Consider the following 24,883-nt stretch of genomic DNA (forward strand, 5'->3'; position numbering starts at 1 on the left):
AGTTCCCCAAATTAGCTTGATTTGTTACTTTGTAACAAATATCAACTTAAAAGCATATGAAATTAAGAACCAAGTACCATCTTTGCCAATGATGCCCATTTCTTAAGAATAAATGGATATCAGACAGGGGTGTCTACTGTAGCTATTCCATTCAATTTACACCTCTGACCAGAATAGATTTACCCCACTCAAATGCAATGGGAGTTTGATGGGATTAGTATAAATGTGTTCAGAAATTGAGTAAATAATTCACAACGAGTTGTAAAATTTATATTCTAAATTATTATTTTTTGTAACCTGCAGCTGGATAAAATCTGTTGGCTGCAAGTCCAACACTTTATAACGTTACTGACAATGGAGGTATTACCTGTATGAACTCTGAAACCAGGATTTGACGCACTCTCACACATCTCATTAGAAGCTTTGACACCGAAGCTGTATTCTTGGCCACAATGGAGCCCCTGAACTTCACAGAATGTGTCTTTTGTAATGCATGTAACGTTATGACCATTGCCTCCTTCTGCAATTGCAATGTATGACTGTGCCCCATCAGCATGCCCCCATTGAATGAATGCACTTTTTTTTGCACAGGTCACAGAAACGTCAATGTACTGTGGAACACATGGTGCTATTGAGATGAAGAAAAGGCAAAAATTGTAGACGTTAAAAATTGCAGACAGCGAGATTGATTTATTTTTGTGAGTAATGCCAACTTATCGTCAATGTCCAGCACTGCTGAGTCAATGATAACTTCTTCGTAACACTTAGTAACAAGTAAAATTTTTCAACTTGACTACAAATGCTCCAGATATTTGAGTTAAGTTTACAACGCATCAACAGTAGGTAGTTCACACAGACCAGAATTACCTGGCAGGAGGACAATGATATTTTAATTGGTCCTATTTTAACAAGGTGAATATTAATACAATGTATTGCACAATCTGACAAAATATAATTTATCAATTTGCAATGTACATGTTGAATGCTGTAATTGGGAAGTGCCTTTCTGTGACACACAGTCCTAGACTTCTGTTTCAGAGGTGGGTACAGAGAGTCAGGAAAATTCCAGGCTTGGTACACCTACCTCAAGACAGTGTCCTGTGCAGCTAGATTTTTATCCTTGTGACGGTGAGTAGTCTGTGTGCTGGAGTATTTCCCACCTCTCCCAGAAGGAGTGTGGAGGCAGCCATAGCAGCTGCTCAATCTCAGTTCTCTGGCACTACTCCCAGCTATAATAGAGTAGTTAGGCCCCGTAGACTTCACTCATCTCTCTATCACTCATTTCCCATGCTCTTGCCATGCTAACTCATGCCCCAAACACCCCATGGCCCCTTATATCATCTATTCATGCCCCTTCACTATATTGCCTGCAACAACCTATGACCCATACTGAACTCCCACAATTTTTCATGCCTCCCCCATGTCAACCTATGTTCCTCTACCTACCCTATTGCCCCTTATATCCTCTTTGCTAGGAGCACCAACCCATGCTCTCCACCAATCACTCTTTTCCCTTATAGCCTCCAGGGCAACCCACCTAGTATCCACCATAGGCAGACCTCAGGGACAATGCCAAGATAAAATAATACAAAGTTCTGAGTATCTATTACAGGCTTCATAAAAGTGTCATTGATAAAATGCCATTTAATAAGTTTATAACATTTGTATTCATAACCCACATTAATGACAGCTAATCCCTTAATAACCTCTTAGATTTGTCGATCAGACTGTGAACTTAAATGTTCCCATGGTGATAACGATAGGTTATAGAGCTATTACACAGTAATAAATCATAACAATAGCCATTGAAATTTCAAGCATCAATTTTGTTTTTAATTCAGAGACATACATACTTCAAAGTTTAAAGAGCAGGAAATTTAAATGACCCATTCAGTCAGCTGATTCCACAAACCCAAATTCTTTTTATGCACATTTACATTTATCATTAAAAAAAATCAAGTCACACCGTACAGACAGACTCCAGCAAAAATGTAGTCTCTTGGGTCTTTTTATATTCAAATAACACTTTTATCCCCAATTTGCGAATCACATCCCAACCCAATATTCCACCATCAGTGTAAATAGGGTCTGTCAGAAATGTGTCAGGATTTCTGGATTCTGAGTCCCTGCATCATTTTGGCTAATGCATAGAGTCTCTGTGACTCCTCAAATCTGGTGTTTATCATGGTGTTGCACATTTCTGCCTTTAGTTGGAGCTGCACAAAATGTAGCGCTCCAAAGTCATCTTTTCAAAAACACTAACATCACATTCTGAGAAATGGGGATTCCATGGGCAAAGTCATGGACCATCCTTTAATAATTGGAATGTATGCTCCTTTACACTTAGTTATCATATTTTACACCTTTTAATAATTATAATTTGTACCGAGTATCCACCATGGGCAGACATCAGTGACAATGCCAAGATAAAATAATACAAAGTTCTGACTATCTGTTACAGACTTCATAAAAGTGTCATTGATAAAATGCCATTTAATAAGTTTATATCATTTGTACTGAAACTATTTGTTTAAGTAACTACCTTATGTGATTATATGTTTTTATTATTGAATTAATCAACAGCAGTGTACTATGCAGCAGTAGATAACTTACTGTTTAACCATACATCCACATTTTCATGAGTGAGCAACAGTGTTGTAAATAGGACAGTCTACCTTGTATCAAATTTAAGTAGTGAATGGAATACATCCAATCTTTTCAGAAAGTCATCCTCACCTGTTTGAAGTTGAATGTTGTAACTACTGTTGCTCCAACAGCTCTCAGACAGTGCCTTTACTGTTACTTCATAAGTCTGCCCACACCACATCTCAGGAAGCTCGCAATGTGTTTCTGTTGAGTTACACCATGTTGTGTGCCCATTATCCGTTTGTGCTTTTGTGACATACAGCTTTGCCCATTTGCTCTCTTCCCAAGTCACTAATGCTGTATTACTTTCACAGTGCAATGCAGCATCCACAGCTTCTGGTGCACAAGGTGCTTGAAACAAAACAAAATTCACAATAATAATTCATATCAAGGTCCATTCAAACAGCTCTGTAATTTCATATTATATGTAAGTCTTCTCTTTTAATGATAGCCATTAACTGATTGAATTTAATGTGGATGAGAGTAAGGTAATTCACTTTGATAGGAGGGATGGATGTCTAAAGTATATGGAAATGTTAGAAATATTGCAAATAATATTGCAAATATTGGAAATCGTTGATGTCCAAAGAGACCTAAATGTCCTTATTCATAAGACACTAAAGGTTATCATACAGTTGCAGCAAGTAATTAGAAATGCAAATCATATGTTGACCTTTAATGCAAGATGATTTGAGCACAAGAGACTACTCCAGGAGTATTGCATGCAGTCTTTTCTTAACTAAACAAAGGTGTACTCGCAGTGGAGAGCATGGCAAAGGACTGATTCCTGAGGTCGAGAAATTGTACTATGAGGAGCAATTGAGGATATTGAGCCTGTATTCTCTGAAGTTTTGAGGAATGAGAGGTGATCTCACTGAAACATACACAATTCTCAAAAGGGTTAGACAGGGCAGATATAAGAAGAATATTTCTCCAGTAGGATAGTCTCAAACCAAAGAACACAATCTCGGAGTAAAATGCAAGCCACTAATGACCGAGATGTGGAGAAAGGTTTTCACTCAGAGGATTAATCGTTGGAATTCTCTACTCCAGAGGGCTGTAAAGCTCAGAGTAAGTTCAAGTCAGAGATTGTTAAATTTCTAAATACAAATGGCATCAAGGGATATGAGGATAGTACAGGGAAATGGTTTTGAGGCCTAGAACGATGGAGCAGGCTCAAGGGGTTGATTAGAAAGTGAGGACTGCAGATGCTGGAGATCAGAGCTGAAAATGTGTTGCTGGAAAAGCGCAGCAGGTCAGGCAGCATCCAAGGAGCAGGAGAATCGACGTTTTGGGCATGAGCCGAAGGGCTGAATAAGGGCTCATGCATGAAACATCGATTCTCCTGCTCCTTGGATACTGCCTGACCTGCTGAGCTTTTCCAGCAACACATTTTCAGGTCAAGGGGTTGATTAGTATACTCCTGCCCCTGTGTTCCCATGTCACGGAGCAGATTGGAACGATTGCTATAAAATGTGTCAGTGAAGACAGCATAGGCTGAAGGAAAGAACAATCTATTTCAATTGCATTGGACATCAATGGCATTTCTTTTGTTTTATCACAATCACATTCCTTTTTTATCTGTCTTTGCCCAATTTTCATCTTCCAAGTTTAATATGAAAATCCATGTTTATGTTCCCTTATAGTTTTCGAAGTTTTAGATGTTCCTTATACATATATTAATATATTATACAAATATATAATAAAGCATAGCAAACTGTAGAAAAACAGTATTTGCATAGCAGTGCGATATGTGAACTATACGTATTCAATTGGGACACGGCTATTAAAAATATCCCATGGATATTATTGAAGAAACCTGCACGGGTCACGCAGGTGGTGACCAGTGACTGTCCACGCCTGGGGAATTGACAAAGTCATCATCATTATACAGTAGTATTACATGAACATCCAAGTCGGAAACATTTTACAAAAATTTTACATGTAAATATATGGGTAAAATACTACCAATGCTGAAATTACACAGTTTATTATCAGAAGAGTTAGCATTGCAAGGTAAACTTTTGCCCTTTGGATACTACCAGCCTGTTTCCAGCATTCACCGCTTCTATTTGACTAAAACATGATCAATTTGCTGTCTCAACATATACAACTTAATGCAGCTATATTGCTGCTAAGCATCATTCTGTCCTTGTGCTGCTTCAAACATTGGCCAGGATTGGAAATACGTGCTAGTTTTCCCTTTTCCTGACCTCTCAAATGTTGTGTTCCTAGTTCCACACAGGCTAAATTCAACTAACCCAGAACAAACCAAGACAGAAACGTAAAATGATCCAGTGTATGGCATGTACCTTAACAAATGGTGTTTCTACCCTCTGTGTCAAAGTGGGAGCAGCAAAACAATGAGGTTATGGTCAATCAGCTGTATTGGATAGCCACATTGTTCACAGACCCCAGGCACAAGACTTCCTCATAGCAACCAGTTACCAGGAGGACAGAGGAAATGCTTCAAGGATGTCCTCAAAGCCTCCCTGAAAAAAATGCACTATCTGCAAACATTTGTGGGACTCTCTTACGCAAGACTGTTCAAACTGGAGAAAAAGCACCTACAAAAGTGCCGAATTTTGTAACTTCTGGGAGGTCCATATACAGGCAATGCACAACTAGTGAAAAACGCATGCGAAAAGTCAAGCACCCCATCCATTTGCCTCATCAAACACAATGTGCTGCACTTGCAGATCCAGCAGTGGACTGTTTAGTCACTTCTCCAGATTGGAAGACCATAAGAATTAGGCCATTCGGCCCCTGGAGTCTGCTGTGCAGAAGAGGAAGAAAACCCCCTTTGATCCCTGGGGACCGCCTAAGAAGGCGGAGGAGAAGAATTTGAGTCAAAAAGTGTGGTGCTGGAAAAGCACAGCTGGTCAGGCAGCATCTGAGGAGCGGCAGAGTCGATGTTTCGAACATAAGCTGTTCATCAGGAGAAGAATGCAGGACTCTGACTTTCTCTGCAAAACTTTCACTTAGTTTCAGCTTTTCATATTGGATAGAAAATTTCAAATTAACCTGTAAATTTCACATTTTATTCAAAATTTTACATTTTTTCTGTCTTCTATTACCTGTTTCCATCTGCTGCCTGTAACTCTCGGAGATGTTACACATGTCATTGAGTGCAAAAACAATGACAGTGTATTTGTGACTACATTGCACAGATGCTAATTCACAGTTGGTGCCTGTTGTCATACAGGTATCTACATGACCATCAGCTGCTTCTGCTGTAGCGATATAGGTCAGCGCACCATCACTGTGATCCCATGATACTATCGCAGTTCTTGTCTCACAGTCAACAGAAGCTGTGATATTCTGGAGATTGCATGGTGCTGTAATATGAACAAGAAAGGTTATTTCTATCATTTACATAGAAAATCATCATATCATTATACCAAATGTAACTTGAAAAAATGCAGTTTTGAAATAACAGCTGCAATTTTACTTGAATGTATATTATTCAACAACATACATTTTGTAAGTAGGATTCAAAATAATTAGAGTATTTATTCATTTTTATTTATCTACAACCTAGGGGATGGGATTGAAAATGATGGGATTGATCGGAAGGCATGTTTTCCATTAGTAGAGGGGCCACAAATCAGAGGACATAGATTTCAGGTAAGAAGCAAAAGGCTAAAAGAAGAATTGAGGAGGTATATTGTCACTCAGAGGGTGGTGAGAGTTTGGAACTCACTGCTTGAAAGAGTGGTTGAGTCATAATCCTTTGTGAAAGTGAGGACTGCAGAGGCTGGAGATTAGAGTGTTGCTGGAAAAACACAGCAGCTCAGGCAGCATCCAAGAAACAGGAGAATCAACGTTTCGGGCAGGAGCCCTTCATCAGGAATTTCCAGTACCACTCTAATCTTGACTCATAATCCTTTGTAGCATTTTAGCAGTATTTAGATATTAACTTGCATTGGCAATAACCTCCAGCATTATGAGCCAAAAGCTGAAAGATAGGATAGATGTTTGCTGACTGACAGGAACATGCTGGCCCCAATGGCCTCTTTTTGTGCTATAAATGTCTATCACATTATAATCCAACCTTATAGATTCATTTTAAAAAATCAAAAATATACTTCCAAACTTAATCATATTTTGAATTTGGGCTCACATTTCAGTTTTGTGTTTTTACTCTGACTTAATTGACACACAGGGCTTGTCAGATTTACTTAGAATTAAATATAATTAAACAGGACAGAACCAGGCCATTCAAACATGCAGGTACATGCCAGCATTTATACTTCCCGACTCTTCATCCAATCCCAGAAACATTTCACTCAACACTTTTCTCTTGAGTTTATCGGACTTTCTCCTAAATACTTTGGGACTTTGATCATTTGTGGTGGTATGTTCCACATTCAAAACACTTCCTGGGTAAATATGTTTATCCCAAATTCTCTATTAGATTGATTGATGCCTATCGTAAATTCATGCTTAAAATTCTGATTTTATAGTGTACCTGGAGATTATGAAAAGTACTGATATATGAAAGTGGTGAATACAAATAATATGACAGGCAAAGGTTCCATTTGTTTATTTAATTAATGAGACTTGAATATAAAGTAATTTTACCTGTTTCAATCTCAAAATATGAACTCTGGGTACTGTTGCATGTTTCATCCATGGCTAATACACTTATATTGTAATACTGGCCACATTCCAGATCTGCAATAGTGCAACTGAGCTCAGCTGTGTGGCAAGATGCAGTATGGCCATCCCTTCCCTCTGCAGTTGTAATGTATGACATTGCACCATTACTGTGTTCCCAAAGTACAAGTACTGTATTGTTGTGACAGTTTACAAAAGCATCCACTATCTGTGGAATACATGGCTCTAGGAAGAAGAGACAATAATTTATGAAATTCATAATATTGCAGTGGAGAAATGTATGCTTATTCTTTCAGTTTGTTCCTATATCATGCTTATGCAGAGAGATCAATTGAAGCACTTCATCCTTTCTGTTATGTTTCTTGGAAATTGGCTGTAAGGAGATGGGAAGGATTCCCTAGAGATGTCTGGATGTCCTTTCTTTACTATGAAGATATGGTTTAGATTGGGAACTTATGGAAGATCAGAACTGTAAACCTATGCCTTTTCGTTTTGCCCCTATTACAGCTCTGTTATTAAATGAAGCCCAAGAGAGAGTTTAAAGGTTGAGCTGTTGATCTCAGTGAACTCAGCCAATGTAGAAAAAGAAAAATTGTGCCTATTTGTTTTTAGGAGGTTTTGATCAATTTGTTCTATTTTAGTCAATCTATCGATAAAACCGTGCTTACAAAACTTCATCACAGGGGACAAGTTAAATTCTTTCAGAATTGCTCCCAGAATATATCTTTCTCTACCCGTGGTGAAAGCTACTTGCACACGCTTACAAGTACCTTCATGCCTCACTTCAGATTGGATACTTACTAAAATGAGGAGCTTAAACATTTCTAAAAGGTGACTAAAAGTTGAAGCTTTTCATCTTGTGCCCATCAGAACAAGGACACAAGAAACAGACTTGGGGGAGAGAAGAAGAGAAGAATGTCTAGAATAAGAAGAGGGGTCTGATTGGTTGTCGTATAAATGGTACGGAGCTACAGTAAGAATAGTTATCTGCCAATCTTAATTCTCAGACCAGTCAGGTCAATTCTGATTGGTCAGTGCATTGTTATGTGGATGCAGCAGAGCATTGCCGTCTCTGTGACCCCTTTTTGAAAGAGGTGCAGTGTACATACAAAGTCATTTAACTGACATAAAACAGGGTCCTTAGTATTCATGTATGTATCTTTTAGCACACGTGTCACACTGTGGCCAGCTAGTGATCTTAAATTGAATACTTCGCATAGTCCGGATTATTTGATAAACAATTTCTAACAACAAAGTTACATCTAATGGTAAATATGCTTTACTGAGGCTTGTGAGTATGGGGCTGGTTGAGCATGAACAGCATGCTGCCTGCTGAGGATTTATGCCCCAAGACTGTGAAAAGAAAAAGAATAAAACTGCAAATAATGGGGATGTGAATAATGGGGATGTGGAATGAAAGCACTGCAGATATGCATGCTAAATGTAGCATCTCAAAAGAAAGTTTAACATTCTGGGAAAATTATATTAACTGGAAAAGGAAGTCAAATTAGCCCAGAGCATACAGTAGGGAAGTAAGACTAACTGAAAAAGCTGCAACTATAAAATGTTGGAAATAGCACAAAAGGGCACCTCAATCCATTTTGTTAGAAGGTAATTAAAAGATAATAGGTAAGTTATAAGATCTCTTACTTGGGAGCGCTGATAATTAGCATTTCTAGTTTGTGACATTTTATCCCCTTTCTACATACTCTTCAAGTTCCAATAAAATGAAACATTACCCTCTTTCCATTCTTTGGATGCTGATTAAGTTATTATATTTTCCAAACATTTCTTTGTTTTTTCAGTATTGCCAATTGGATTGAAATATGAAACAGTTCAAACAAAAATGTCATTGGTTTCAGTTGTTCTCTTCCCATAAATAAAAAACACATGAAATACTTTTCAAAAGAAATGTTGGTATGGCTAAGTCTCTCTCTCTCTCTCTCACAAACACACACACATTTAAGAGAAGTACCTGTGTTAAGTTGCAAGCTGTAGGATTCTGAGCTAACACAGTTGTCATTTGCTGCTTTCACTGTTATTGAATATGAATGGCCACAAGGTAACTGTGTGAAATGACACTCAGTGTTATTTGTATTGCAAGAGGCTATGTATCCATCACTCGTTTCTGCTACTGCAGAGTAATATGATGCTCCATCACTTTGAATCCATGACACTGAGACACTGTTAAAATGACACTTTGGATAAGCAGAGATAACCTGGGGGGGACATGGTGCTGCCAATTTAAGAGAAAAAGAACACATAAGTATTAATGGCCAAATCCTAAAAGTATATTGGTATCTCTTAATAATTTCGAATATATCAACAATAAAGACATGGAATTTAAAAATAAACATTATTTGCATATGTGATAAATGGTGCTGCGATAAATCATCATCTTGGTTTTGTTCTTTCTATCATGCTAAATATGAAATTGTAAACCAGATTCAAACAGAAAATGTCACAGTTTGTTTTGAGTATTGAGTCAGTCTGAGAGATGGCTTGAGAATGTTGGTTAATCCTTTAATCACTGTAAATCTACAGTGAAATTGTTTTTATTCACTTAATGGGTGTTTGAGTGGTCAGCTTTCAATTCCAGATTCATTGAAATTGCTGTAAATTCTGCTCTGAGCAATAGCTTGGATTTTTGGATTACCAGTCCATTACTGTAATTCCATTTATTATCTAGATATGGAACTGATAAAAAAGCTTATTGTAATAAAGAGTAGGGCTGATCTGAGCTAGACGATCACATGGGTTGAAATGTAACTAAATCTCACACTGGAACCTACTGTACCATACCTCTTGCAAGATTGACAGCAGAACTCTGCTTGCTGTGACACTTTTCATGAAAAGCAGTCACTGTTATTGAAAAGTCCTGGCCACACAGTAAATCCTTGATCTCACAGCTAGTTTGTCGTGTGTGACATGAGTGTGTCAATCCATTGCTCCCCACAGCTGTTGCTATGTATGATTCTGCCCCAGTGCTGGAAAGCCATGACACTGAAGCAGCACTTGTGGCGCAGTTCAGGTGAGCATTCACATTCTGTGGAACACAGGGAACTGCAAGGACAGACAAAAAAGTGGAAGGAAAATAATATTAATAGCAGCAAATTATAATTTGCAGAAAATAATCTTCTCTATAGGTTTAGCTCTGCAAATTTGAAGTTAGTTTATTTATTGACAATCAGACAATCCATAATTAAAACAGAGGAACATATGATATAGGATCTGTATGTGGCAATACAGCCCATGAAACCTTCTCCATTATTCAATACAATCATTGCTGATCTTCCGCCTCCGCTACATTTATCTGCCCCTCCCAACGACACAACTTTTGTATCTACTCAAATTCAGCATCACCTTATATTCAATGTGTTGGGGTTTTGTGTCAAATTACATTCTTGATCTAAATGCAAATCAGCTTGGTACTCAGAGAAACACATTCCACAGACAGACTACATCTAACTGCTTGGAAATGTCTGGAGTGAGAAAGTTGGAACAAAATGCTCACACAAAAGGACAGTAGATTAATAACTGGCATCAGAATTTTGTTTCAAATGAGGAACCAGCAGTAATAGATAGATGGTAGAGCTGCAGATCCCACCAGAACTTACCAGGTAAATGCACTGTGATACTCAGTCCAGGAATGTTCTGATCCACAGTGATTACAAAATAAGTTCAGTCTCTGCTTCAGCTACCATTTCCAAGTTTTTAATCATTCTTTGTGCAGAGAAGACTGAGAAAACTGTGCTGTTCTTCCTCTGTTGGAGGAAGGCTGAAGAATGATCTGAAAGATCTTTTAAGATTGTGATGGGGCTTCATCTGTTAGCCACAGCAAGGATACTTCCACTTGGGGAAGTCCAAAACTTGGAATCATAAGTCTAAAATTATCATTAATAATTCCAATGACAATAGACAATAGACAATAGACAATAGGTGCAGGAGTAGGCCATTCAGCCCTTCGAACCTGCACCGCCATTCAATATGATCATGGCTGATCATTCCTAATCAGTATCCTCTTCCCGCCTTATCTCCATAACCCTTGATTCCACTATGTTTGAGAGCTCTATCCAACTCTTTCTTAAATTAATCCAGAGACTGGGCCTCCACTGCCCTCTGGGGCAGAGCATTCCACACAGCCACCACTCTCTGGGTGAAGATGTTTCTCCTCATCTCTGTCCTAAATGGTCTACCCCATATTTTTAAGCTGTGTCCTCTGGTTCGGCACTCACCCATCAGCGGAAACATGTTTCCTACTGCCAGAGTGTCCAATCCTTTCATAATCTGATATGTCTCAATCAGATACCCTCTCAATCTTCTAAACTCAAGGGTATACAAGCCCAGCCGCTTCAGTCTTTCAGTGTAAGGTAATCCCACCATTCCAGGAATTGACCTCGTGAACCTACGCTGTACTCCCTCAATAGCCAGAATGTCTTTCCTCAAATTTGGAGACCAGAACTACACACAAGTGTGGTCTCACCAGGGCCCTGTACAGCTGCAGAAGCACCTCTTTGCTTCTATACTGAATTCCTCTTGTTATGAAGGCCAGCATGCTATTAGCCTTCTTCACTACCTGCTGTACCTGCATGCTTGCCTTCATTGACTGGTGTACAAGAACACCCAGATCTCTCTGTACTGCCCCTTTACCTAAATTGATTCCATTGAGGTAGTAATCTGCCTTCCTGTTCTTGTCACCAAAGTGGATAACCATACATTTATCCACATTAAACTGCATCTGCCATGCATCTGCCCAGTCACCTAACTTGTCCAGGTCACCCTGTAATTTCCTAACATCCTCATCACATTTCACTCTGCCACCCAGCTTTGTATCATCAGCAAATTTGCTAATGCTATTGCTGATACCATCTTCTATATCATTAACATATATTGTAAAAAGCTGCGGTCCCAGCACGGATCCCTGCGGTACCCCACTGGTCACTGCCTGCCATTCTGAAATGGAGCCGTTTATCACTACCCTTTGTTTCCTATCAGCCAACCAAATTTCAATCCAATCTAGTACTTTGCCCCCAATACCATGCGCCCTAATTTTACTCACTAACCTCCTATGTGGGACTTTATCAAAAGCTTTCTGAAAGTCCAGGTACACTATATCTACTGGACCTCCCTCGTCCATCTTCAGAGTTACATCCTCAAAAAATTCAAGAAGATTAGTCAAGCATGATTTCCCCTTCATAAATCCATGCTGACTCTGTCCTATCCTGTTACTACTATCCAGATGTGCCGTAATTTCATCCTTTATAATAGACTCCAGCATCTTTCCCACCACTGAGGTCAGACTAACTGGTCTATAATTTCCTGCTTTCTTTCTCCCACCTTTCTTAAAAAGTGGTACAACATTAGCCACCCTCCAATCCTCAGGAACCAACCCCGAATCTATTGAACTCTGGAAAATAATCACCAACGCATCCACGATTTCCCGAGCCACCTCCTTCAGTACCCTGGGATGTAGACCATCAGGCCCCGGGGACTTATCAACCTTCAGACCTAACAGTCTCTCCAACACCAAATCCTGGCAAATATAAATTCCCTTAAGTTCAGGTCCTTCAGCCACTGTTACCTCAGGGAGATTGCTTGTGTCTTCCCCAGTGAACACAGATCTGAAGTACCAATTCAATTCTTCTGCCATTTCTTTGTTCCCTGTAATATAGTCCCCTGTTTCTGTCTTCAAGGGCCCAATTTTAGTCCTAACCATTTTTTTGCCTTGCACATACCTAAAAAAGCTTTTACTATCCTTCTTTATATTATTGGCCAGTTTACCTTCGTACCTCATTTTTCCTCTGCGTATTTCCTTCTTAGTAATCCTCTGTTGCTCTTTAAAAGCTTTCCAGACCTCCGTTTTCCCACTTATCTTTGCTATGTTATACTTTTTCTCTTTTAACTTTATATGTTTCTTAATAAGGAGGTGAAGAGATCAAAGAGAGCTGACACTGTTAGATCTTGCTGCCACATGGAAACATTGAAGCAAATGTCATAAATGTATTTAAATGGAAGCTTAAAAAATACAGGAGGGAGAAAAGAACAGAGGATATATTGATATAATAAAATGAAGAAGATGGAGGGAGAAACCTGTGGATCATTGAGGCTGGCAGACTCGATGGCCTGAATGGTCTACATTGAATCCTATGTCTTCATTTGTTTTCTTTCAAAATTTAAGCATTTTGAACTTGTCTAGTTGTTTCTTACAGTTAAGAATGCTGCGATATTCTTGATCCTTCTCAACTCCATCTCAACAACCAAGGATGCTTCTCTTATCACTTTGTGACTGGGGTGAGGTTGAGTTATTGGAACTGAGGTCTGACCAGACCACTAATGGATGACCAGTCTCAGCCAGCACAAAAACACAGAAGTTGAGCTCCATTTAGTCTCAAGGAAGAAAAAATTCATGCAGAGATGCCACTCGCTCCAGTTGTCTTGTAATCTGTGCTGTGTAGTAAGATGATGAATGAGAAGAGGATTAAGACCAACTGTGATGATCTATGATAGTTTAAGTGCTTACTGACACTCACTACCTATGAATCTATAGAGGAAGAGCTACCATTTAGCTGAGGCATTGGGTTTGGGAACTGATAGTGTCAAATGATAGGAAGATGCAATTTCTTTGGCAAAGTTCTCGGTGAGGAAGAACAACAACCAGAAAAGGAATACTGATTGCAGAATTCACTGCAATTACCAAAGCCTCATGTTCAGCCAGAGCAATCATTATAAATTTGGTAAGTGAGATTGTATTATCCAAGCCAAATGGTATTAAACAATATCAGTACCTGTCTCAGTCCAAAAGTGTGAGCCCATGGAATGTCGGCATTTCTCAGTGGCTGCCTTTATAATTATAGTATATGTTTGGCCACATTGTAGGGCTGTACTTTGCCAGCTTGTTGCTGTGGTACTGAATGAAGTGGAATGCCCGTCACTTCCTTTTGCAGTAATGTTGTATAATCCCACTGCACGACTCGATGGCCAGGCCAGTACGACAGTATTATTCTCACAGCTGAGGTTACCAGTAACAGTCTGAGGATGGCACTCTAATTTGATTCAACATTTGGGGGAAAAATTGTGCAAATAAATTCAAGGTGTTTATTTATTCCATATATTTTGGAGATATATTAAAGTAAATCAATAATAAGAGGACTATAGTCTAACACTTTACCTGAACCTCCAGTTGAATCTATAATTGTTGTGTTTTGGTTACTCTCACAAGTTTCATCAAGTGCTCTCACGGTCACAGAATACTCCTGGTCACACAACAGGTCTCTCATCTCGCAGTTAGCTTGCTGTGTGTTACACGACTGTGTCACTCCATTGCTCCCTGTAACTACTGCGATGTATGACACCGCCCCAGCACTAGGATCCCATGACACTGTAGTAGTATTTGTTGCACAGTCCAGTTTAGCAGACACATGCTGTGGAACACAGGGCACTACAAGGGACAGTAAAATTAAATATGCATTTCAGTTTCAAATAAAAATCTAAAAAGATTGAATTGAGTCTCTAACAAAAACAGCAGCTTACATCTATACAGTGCCTTTAATATGGTAAGATATCACAATTGTCAGAGGATCATTTTCAAACAAATTTTAATACTGAGCCATGTAAAGAGATCAGGTGATCAAAATCTTTTTTTCAGTTTAAAGAAGCACCTTAAAGGTAAGAAAGAGGAACAGTGAAGTGGAAAGATTTAGTGAAGGAATTCAAAAGTTAAGGGCCTAACCATCTGAAGGCAGAATTGCCAATGGTGAATGAAGGGGATCAAGGATGCATGAAGTGCCAGAGTTGGACAATTCAGAGATCTTGTAGAATTACAGGGCTTGAGAATGTGAGGAAGAGTTTTGGCTTGGGGGTTAGTAATGTGAGGTAATGGAGGGGTTTGAAAGAGCACTTTAAATTGGAAGCATTGTGGCACACTCCCTCACCTTTTTCACAAGGTGGTCATAACAACTCAAAGTCACAGAGTTCTCTATTGATTCTATTGTATAAAGCAGAGCTACCAATCTCCTTGCATTAAGCAGTCCTTATAGATTGCACTATCTTGCGTATAAATCACTCAGTTGCACAATGTGCCAATTTAAAGAAAAACTACACTGAATCAAAACAGTTTTCTAATCTTGGACACAATCTGGAGTGGCAATCCATTGAGAGACCATAGCTGTTTATTGTTAAAGTAGGTCTCTCTGCCTTGAGAGTATAAATCACTAGGTTCCTCCATCACTGTTTGCTGAGCTAATGCTGGTTAACTCTTTTTTAGAAGGCTTCTGTGCAAATGCAGTCAGAAATCTGTGGGATTTTGGGATAGTGCATGCATTGACAAGTCTATGAATTTTAAGCTAGGCTATTAGTGAAGTGGGATTGGAAATCATCTTTGATGACTGAAAATAAAATCATTTTGATTTTTTAATAAGACTGGAAATAGCTTACCAGAGTTAAACTGAATCTCAGATGTTTTGGAATGGTTACATATATCATTTTTGGCCACCACCGAGAAGTTATATATCTGCCCACACTTTATATCTGAGATTTCACAGTTGTTATCGTCTGCATTGCATGAAAGGTTGGTTCCATCATTTGCCTCCAGTGTTGCCGTGTAGGTGACTGCGCCTTGGCTCGCATGCCATGTCATCAGGGCAGAATTGTTGTTGCAGTTAACATGAGCACTAATGTTCTGGGGAATACATGGACCTAGCAAAGCAAAAAACTGCACATTTCACACATCAAAGTTTCATCACAGAAAACATGCAATTTATAAACAATTTATCTTCTGTCAGAATTGAGAATTAAGATTACATGCAATTCTGCCTTATAACCAAGGTACATTGGTGGGACACTGCATGAGTAATTCCACTTATACAGTCATAGAGTCATAGAGATGTACAGCATGGAAACAGACCCTTCAGTCCAACCTGTCCATGCCGACCAGATATCCCAACCCAATCTAGTCCCACCTGCCATATCCCTCCAAACCCTTCCTATTCATATACCCATACAAATGCCTCTTAAATGTTGCAATTCTACCAGCCTCCACCACTTCCTCTGGCAGCTCATTCCATACATGCACCACCCTCTGCGTGAAAAAGTTGCCCCTTAGGTCCCTTTTATATCTTTCTCCTCTCACCCTAAACCTATGCCCTCTAGTTCTGGACTCCTCGACCAGGGAAAAGACTTTGTCTATTTATCCTATCCATGCCCTCGTAATTTTGTAAACCTCTATAAGGTCATCCCTCAGCCTCCGACGCTCCAGGGAAAACAGCCCTAGCCTGTTCAGCCTCAGATTAATATTTTAAACAGATTTAATATGTTTGTTTCTGAGGAAAATATGTCTTCAAATCTCCGCAAGTTACAAAAACACAGAGAAATTGTTCTTTGGTGGGACTGCCTCATATAGCTGAGGGCAATCAAATTTTTCAGGGGGAACTTTGTGGAGTTTTTGGATAGCTTTGACAGAAGTCAGTTTTGGTTCAAAAGCCACACAGATAACCTGGTCGAAAGGATGAGCACGATGTGGGGGATTCTGTGGCTTTACAAGTACCTTTCACCTTGTGTGCTTTACAGAGGGGATTGGTTAATACAGTTGGCTGGACAGCTGGTTTATGATGCAGAATGACACCAATAGTAGAGGTTAAGTTTCTACTCTGGCTGAAGTTAGCAAGAAGGACTCTCCTTCTCAGCCTCTTCCATTGCCTGAAGCATGCTGACCCTCAGGATAAACCACCACCATTCATCTCTCTCTAATGATAGAGCAGCCCTAGGGTACAGTAGGGATAAGGTGACTCTACCTTTATACAAAATTGGACTGTCAGAAATATTGTGGCCAGAATTTCTAAAAGAAATTAGACCATTTGCAATTTGAAGCAAATGAAATCTATTTTAAAATCTTCTGTAAAAGTACATCTGTTTGTGTACTTAGGTCTCAGAATTCTATGTTATTTATGGTGAAGTTACCAGTAAGTTGCTCTCCAAACATAAACAATTACAACCTGTATCAATATGGTGTTTTTAAAGTAATGAGATATTCCAAGGCACTTAGCACGTAGATGGAATTTTCCAACAGAGGCAACTTTTTATATGAAAAGTTCCAGATTCCTTAATATCTGAATATACTGGTATGTGAGGCAGTCCAGAGGAGATTCACCAGGTTGATTCTGGCTATGCAGGGGTTTCTTTTGAAGAGAGATTGAAGAGGTACTCATTGGAGCTTAGAAGAATGAACAGTGACATTAATGAGGCATATAAGATTCTTAGGGGGCATGAAAGGGTAGATACAGACAGTCATTTCCCCTCTGGGAGAGTAGGACCAGAGGGCATAATCAAAGAGTAAGGAGTCACCTATTTCAGACAGAGGTAAAGAGGAATTTCTTCTCTCAGAAGGTAGTGAAACTGTGGACTTCTTTACTGCAGATGGCTGTTGAGGCTGGGTTGTTAACAATATTCAAGGCTGAGATGGACAGTTTTTTTAAATCACTAAGGTAATTAGGGCTGTAGGGAAAAGGCAGGAATGTGGATTTGAAGGTTATCGGATCAGCCATGATTTGATTGAATGGCAGAACAGGCTTAATGGGCTAAATGACCAATTGCTAACTCCAAAAATACACACTGAAGGATGCAATGTCTTCCTAATGGTTTAACAAAAAGTTGTTTGTACTTTTATCAAAATACATTTTCTATTCATTTCCAGGATGTGTCAAGACCAGCATTTATTGCATATCTATGTCTTTCCAAGTGTTGGTGTACCTTCAATTTTTAACTTATCTATTCGCATACAATATTACCTGTCTTAATATAAACTGGAGAGCTCTGAGAACTGTTGCACTTGTAACTTAATGCGGTGACTGTTGCAACATATGTTTGGCCACACTTCAGATCTAACAGCCAGCAGTTTGTATGTGTTGAATTGCACAAGTGACGTGTTCCATCACTTCCATTAGCAGAGACCATATGGCTGATTGCACCATCAAATTCCTTCCATATTACAATGGCTGTGTTCGTCTCACAATCCACCCAAGTATGAATATTCTCTGGTTGACAAGGTGCTGGATAGGAAAATAATCACTCTTTTAGAATCAGATGATTGAAACATTTCACTGGACTTTTACACTGATGTCTTCTAAGGCGCAGATCAGAGGTTATGAATCCTGCAGCGAGTAACTCACCTTTTGATTCTCCAAAGCATGTCCACTTGCTTGAATGAGGGCAGCTACAAAACTCAAGAAACTTGACACTACACAGGACAAAATGTGCCACTTGATTGGCATCTCATCCACCACTTTTAACATTCACTCTCAACATCACCAATGCACAGTAGCAGCAGCACATGCCATAAAGACACTTAAGTGAATGAAACACCATGGCTCCTTAGGCAGCACATGTTAAACCACAATCTCTGCCACCTAGCAGGATTAGGGGAGCAGATGCATGGGCATACCACCGCCTACACGCTCCCCCCAACTCTCACACCATCCTGACTTGGAAATATATTTACATTCCTTCACTGTTGCTGGGTCAAAATCCTAGAAGCAAAAACAAACCTTCAATTTTTTAAAAAGTAAACTTCAAAAATACATAATATAGCAGCACTTGAAAATGTAGTGCCTTCCTAATGATTCAATCAAAAGTTGTTTGTACCTTTATTAAAACACACTTTTTATTCATTTGCAGGATCTGCCAAGATCAGCATTGATTGCATATCCTTAATTGTTGGTGAGCCACCTTCTTGAGTTGGTTTCCTTAATAAAAACCAAAAGAACTGCAGATACCATAAATCTGAAACAAAAACAGAAATTGCTGGAAATGCTTAGCAGGTCTGGCAGCATTGGTGGAGAGAAATCAGAGTTAACGTTTCAGGTCAAGTGACTTTTCCTCAGAACTAGTTCCACAGAACCAATGCTGCTAGACCTGCTGAGCATTTCCAGCAATTTTTGTTTTTGTTTATTGTCTTAAGTTATTTTATTGACCATTTCAGAATAAAGTTGAGTCAACCTCATTGCTGTGAGGTTAGATTGGATAAGGACATCTGATGTACTTCCTTAAAGAACATTAGTAAACCAGATTTGTGTTAACAATGATCTAATAGCTCTATGAACATTATCACTGATGGTTGATTTTCATATTTTATTTACAGTAGTCGAATGTAAATTCCACAGCTACATCAATGGGATCTATCCAGATCATTAGTCCAGGACTCTGTGTTACTGGTCCAGTAACATAACAATAATGCTGTCATGCATGTGAAATGATGCAGAGATGCACTTGACCCCATTGTGTGCCTTACCGATGTTACATTGGGTCATCAAATAGCCACTCACAACATATCTTTTCAAAAATTACTTCTATCAGCTCTAAAGCCTTGTTGCCATTGTCAGTGCCTTTGTTGGTGCCAAACTACCAGCTCTCTTGCTTCCTTCAGAAAGATCTAGGTTAGCAGGCATCAAATTGCAATTGCTGAAAATAAATTACACTATTACGTACAAGAAAAGGCAATTAAAGTGGTTTCTACCTGTTTCCGTAATATCATAGTAAGATCTGCCACTGTCACATTCATTGTCAAAAGCAATAACAAATACTATGAAACCTATCCCACACGGTAGCCCAGAGATGGCACAACTGGTTGTAGAAGAGCTACAGTTGTATTTGTTTCCATTTGTTCCCACGACTTCTGTCTCATATGACAGGGCTCCTAATGCCAAACTCCATGAAATCGTTAAAATGCTGGACAGACAATCAGTGGAGGCTTTCACATCTTGAGGTATACAAGGAGCTGCAAATAATATTTAAAAAGTTGAATTCAATAATATAGCTGTAAATATTAGAACACATCCTAATAATTGCAACCTAATAATAATATATAACTTCCTCTCCTTGTGCTTCCTCAGTATGTTTTTATTGTTCTGAAGGTGTTGTATCACATTGGTCAAAGTCTCTCCACTATCTTATTCAAAAGACTAATCATATATGTGTATTTTGCTCCAATTTAGCAGTGGATTTATTGAGTCATTCAAGCTCATGAATCTTTGATTGACATTATGCCTCCTTAGCCTGTGAATCATTTACAATGGTCACTTATATAGTTGAGAAACATGAACACAGCAAAGACCTGGGAGGGAATCTAAGGTCTTTTCTATTATTCATGTTCAGTACAACTCCATAAGGTGCAATTCTCCACTTGGTAATTGGTATAAGGCTAACCTAATCACTTATTTGTATAGACCTCAGTTTTGCCTTGGTAGAGGCTAACTTGATTGATATGGCAAAATATTAAGGTGCTTTGTAATAATCCCCAATATGACTAAACATAAAGCACAATTTAAATGAGTCAATTTGATTTTAAATAAATACTTTGTGTAAGAGTTAACTTTCTCCACACTTCTGGGAACACTTCAAGAAATTGGGTACTCACTGTGCATGATTTTCTCAGCATTAATTTAAATAATCAGAAAGTTGTTCTTAATGCATGCCCAAAATTGCAGTGGGCATTTCTGATACATGCAGCATAAAATTGCAAATTGTAGACAGGAAGCCCAGAATAAGATATTCACAGTATATGATATGCACACAGCAATGAATGAACAACAGAAAATATCTGTTTTCTTTGGTGGTAAAGGTCATCTGCATAACTTTGCACATATTTACTTAAGCACTTCTAAGTAACAAGATTACTTTCTTACTGGTTGACTAAATATTTACTTCCTGTTGTAAATGCCACAATAATGATAGTTAGATAATATTGTAGAGTGAGTTGTAACTCATTTTACATGTCTCCCTAATTTAATTTCTATAAAACCCATTGCGGTGTACAGGGAGCTGCAGACTTGCTTTTCTTTTCAATATTAACCCAAATGGTAATTTTAATATTCATCTTTTTCACTTGCCAAAATGGTATTAGCAAAATAAACCCTGACCCCATAACCTCCTAAGAGAGGTGTAGCTAACTGTTTTCAGTCTTTTTTAGCCTTAGGCCTCAGATATGTGGTTTAGAAATAAAATTCTCACACCAGGTATCTTTCAAATGTTGTTAGCACTGGTGGTAACTATTTCAAATGGATATTGGACACGGAATCATTTTAATCAAAAGTCAGATCTTGCTGAACTTGAAAATATAGCACTGTGATCAATTTGATGTGAGCTCATGTGGATTTGTAGATTTAAATTGTTGATGTATGCAGGTGTTAGAAGCAGACTTTCTTGTATACCACTGTGCTGCTTCTAATTGTCTAATAATGTGCATTTTTTGAATAATTCCCAGCAGATACAAGGGAATTTTCTGCTGTATGAATAATAACCAAGTTGATTTTTAGGAATTGTATCATCACTGCATTATCTGAGAATTTCTCAGAATTGCTATTGTGCAGGAGACAATTTGGCCCATCATGCCTGGAATAGTTCTATTACTTAGTGACATTCTGCATCTTCGCCATATCCCTGCAGACCAGTTCTGTCTAAACAATCATCCAAAGCCCTCTTGAATGCCTCAATTGAACCTGCCTCCATCACATGTCCAGGGAGTGCATTCCACACCTTAACTACTTACTGCTTGAAGAAACTTTTTTCTCATATTACCCTTGCTCCATTTGCACATCACTTCAAATACATGCCCTCCCTCTTTTTTTATGAGCAGGAATAGTTTCTCCCTATCTACTCTATTCAGCCCACTCAGGTCTTTGAACTTTTCTACCAAATCTCCTCTTCTTCTCTTCAAGATGAACCATCCCAACTTCTTCTACTAATCCTCATGGCAGAAAATTCTCATTCCTGCAACCATTCTGTTCAAATGCTTTCACACTCTCTCCAATGAATTCACATCTTTCCTATAATGTTGTGTCGACCATTTAAACAATACTCCAGTTGAAGTCTAACAAGTGTCTTGTACAAGTTTAACATCACTTCCCTGCTGTTAAACTCTCTGCTCCTATCAATAAAACCAAGAACACTATATGCTTTGTTAACTGCTCTTTCCACTTGTCTTGTCAACTTCAACAATCTATACACTTATGCACTCAAGTCCCTTTTCTCTTGCATGCACTTTAGAACTGTGGTTCCTACTTTGCCTTTCAATGTTTTTCTGATCAAAGTGCATCGCCTCATCTGCCACCTATCTGCCTACTCCAGCAACTCGTTCACGTTCTTTTGGAGTTCCACACTATCCTTCTCTCGGTTTACAATTCTTCCAAGTTTAGTGTCATCTGCAAACTTTGAAATTGTCCCCTGTATACCAAGATTCAGATCATTAATATACATCAGGAAAAGCAAGGGTCCCAAAAAAAACCCTTAAAAAACTCCACTACAAACCATCCTCCATTCCAAAAAGTATCTCTTGATCATTATTGTCTGTTTCCTATCACCCAACCAATTTTGCGTCCATGTTGCTGCTGTCCCTTTCATGGAATGACCTATAAGTCTGTTGTATAATACTGTATCAAACATCTTCTGTAAATCCATGTACACCACATGACCAGTATTACCCTCATTGAGTCTTCTTGATAACTCTTTTCAAACAAATTTCAGTAAGTTAGTTAAACATGATTTTCCCTTCAGAATCCATATTGACTTTTCCGAATCCTATAATTGCTGGGATTATCCTTACAACAATTTTTAAACAAGAACATAATGTTTGCAATCCTCCAGTCTTCTGGCGTGTCCCTGGAGTCCAGGGAAGAACTAAAAAATTATAGCCACTACTTTTCCAATTTCTACCCTCACATCCTTCAATATAATTATAAAAGAGCTGAGTACAGGAAACACATAGATTTGGAATAAGGTACATATTGGAAAACTGATATTTGAAGTGCAGATTACATCTAAAACCAGAAAAATTTGTAAGTTGTGTTATTTCTAGTGTCAAACATTTATTATGAAGTGTTATTACCGTATTACAAAAGTTATCAATCATGGGATAATTTTAACCTAAACTGCCTATAAGGAAATTGATGGGAACAAAATGCTTTTACAGCTCACTCACATAATCTCCATTGAAGTCATCGGAAAACAAAATTGGACAAGGCGTGAAACCAGAGTTGACCTAATTATGTGGACATTCAATCCAGTGGATTTGGTTAAAGTTACCTCCCACTGTTATGTCTCATAATAGTTTACTAAATATTTTGGATCATGAGTGCTGAAGCACTGTTGCTTATCTCCTCAAAACAATCCAAACAGGGACATTAGCAGAGACTAAAATTCAAGTTATCCATGCTTCACAATGGCTTCCAGATGTAAAGACCAGTAGAAAATATATATAAAATAATACACACACTTATATATAAAATCTTATATACCTTATATATATAATATATAAGAAAAAGGGGGAAGTGGTAAGAATATTATTCTCCCTGGAAAATAACATTGCTAGTTAACATCGCATGTAACATTATTAACAAGTCTTGATAACTGAACAAAATGTGAAATAAGTACTCATTATGAGAAGATCTGAGCTTTATTGGAGCTGCTTTAAATTAAATTGACTCACATACCTGTACGTACTGAAGTGGGTTTACTTATGTTGTTCTCACAGTGATCCTTTGATATTGGCACAATTTTTAGTTCATACTCTAAGCCACATTTTAAGAATGCAAAGAGACAGGAGGTTCCTCTGGTATTGCACTCATCAGTTGTCCCATCAGATGCCTTGGCAGTTACCCTGTACAAGAAGGCACCTCTGCTGACATTCCAGGAAGCCCATACACTGCTACTATGACAGTCACGAGTGATTTGAAAGTTCTGAGGAATGCATGGTTCTATAAGAATCACAAAGAGCACAAGAAAAATATATTATAAAATGAGATATAATGAAAATGTTAACTTAAATTGTGAAGTGAATAGATAGATGTTTCTTGTGACATTGATTGTCAACCCAACACAAATGTACTTTGTTTAAACCATTATGGTCTCTAAGCTCCTGGTCAATGTACAATTAATGACAGGTAAGGACTCACATGGAGGGCCTCATACAACTTACTCTTGAGCAGTTGATTTGATTTTTGATTCTATTTAAATTGCAAATTTGCATAGTCTCTGTATATGGATGTATAATGTATTTTATATATATGTAATGGAGAGCATACAAATATCCCATATGTACACTTTACGTAATTCAACATGGAATGGAACAGATAATGACAGGCCTGATACGTTTTTAGTAGTTATCTGTAAATAACTCTTGTTTTCAACAAACAAAATGTAGACTTTATAATTTATTCACTTCTATGGCTGTAATTTTAAGCTATTTTCATTTCCTTTCATCATTTGATTTTTAAAATGTTATTTCTTTCATTTATCCGACCAGCCACCCTTATCTGTGATCACCTGATTCTTCCACCTAGTCAGTATCTAAATTATGACAATTTCCATTTCATAATTTACAATACTGAGTTCAGTTTGATTTTTAAATGTGTATCTTTATATTGTTTTGAAATGTCTCTTTTAAAATTCAGCACATTAATTTGATGATTTACAGAAACACAAACAATGAGAGGTCATCGACTTGCAAAGTCAATTAGGTTTATCTTCACAAGTGTGACCTGACTGGTGAGATTTACCAGCTTTTTTGTTTTGATTTCATTATCCAGTCCACATTAAATATTGTAACATTAAATCCTTTAAAATATTTTCTTCC

The 24,883-nt window shown here is 38.2% G+C and overlaps 1 protein-coding gene across 3 annotated transcripts in view; it reads right to left on the reverse strand.

Moving 5' to 3' along the window:
- fndc7rs1 (fibronectin type III domain containing 7, related sequence 1) overlaps positions 1–24,883 on the reverse strand; it is a 136,020-nt gene that overhangs the window by 91,344 nt on the left and 19,793 nt on the right. For 2 of the 3 annotated variants that reach the window (XM_043700160.2, XM_087990793.1), the window contains exons 7-18: positions 23,742–24,005; positions 19,772–20,032; positions 18,048–18,308; positions 15,700–15,960; positions 14,435–14,704; positions 14,052–14,309; positions 10,069–10,329; positions 9,242–9,502; positions 7,231–7,491; positions 5,724–5,984; positions 2,737–2,997; positions 368–628 (exon numbers count right to left, since the gene is read on the reverse strand). In XM_043700160.2, coding sequence (XP_043556095.2) covers positions 368–628; positions 2,737–2,997; positions 5,724–5,984; positions 7,231–7,491; positions 9,242–9,502; positions 10,069–10,329; positions 14,052–14,309; positions 14,435–14,704; positions 15,700–15,960; positions 18,048–18,308; positions 19,772–20,032; positions 23,742–24,005 — 3,141 coding nt within the window. The remainder of the gene's footprint in view (positions 1–367; positions 629–2,736; positions 2,998–5,723; positions 5,985–7,230; positions 7,492–9,241; positions 9,503–10,068; positions 10,330–14,051; positions 14,310–14,434; positions 14,705–15,699; positions 15,961–18,047; positions 18,309–19,771; positions 20,033–23,741; positions 24,006–24,883) is intronic. The other variant, XM_087990794.1, reaches the window with a different exon arrangement.

The sequence above is a fragment of the Chiloscyllium plagiosum genome, unplaced genomic scaffold (assembly GCF_037043375.1).
Source record: "Chiloscyllium plagiosum isolate Xiang-an unplaced genomic scaffold, Cpla_swu_hap1 HiC_scaffold_9, whole genome shotgun sequence".
NCBI classification, from domain to species: Eukaryota; Metazoa; Chordata; class Chondrichthyes; order Orectolobiformes; family Hemiscylliidae; genus Chiloscyllium; species Chiloscyllium plagiosum.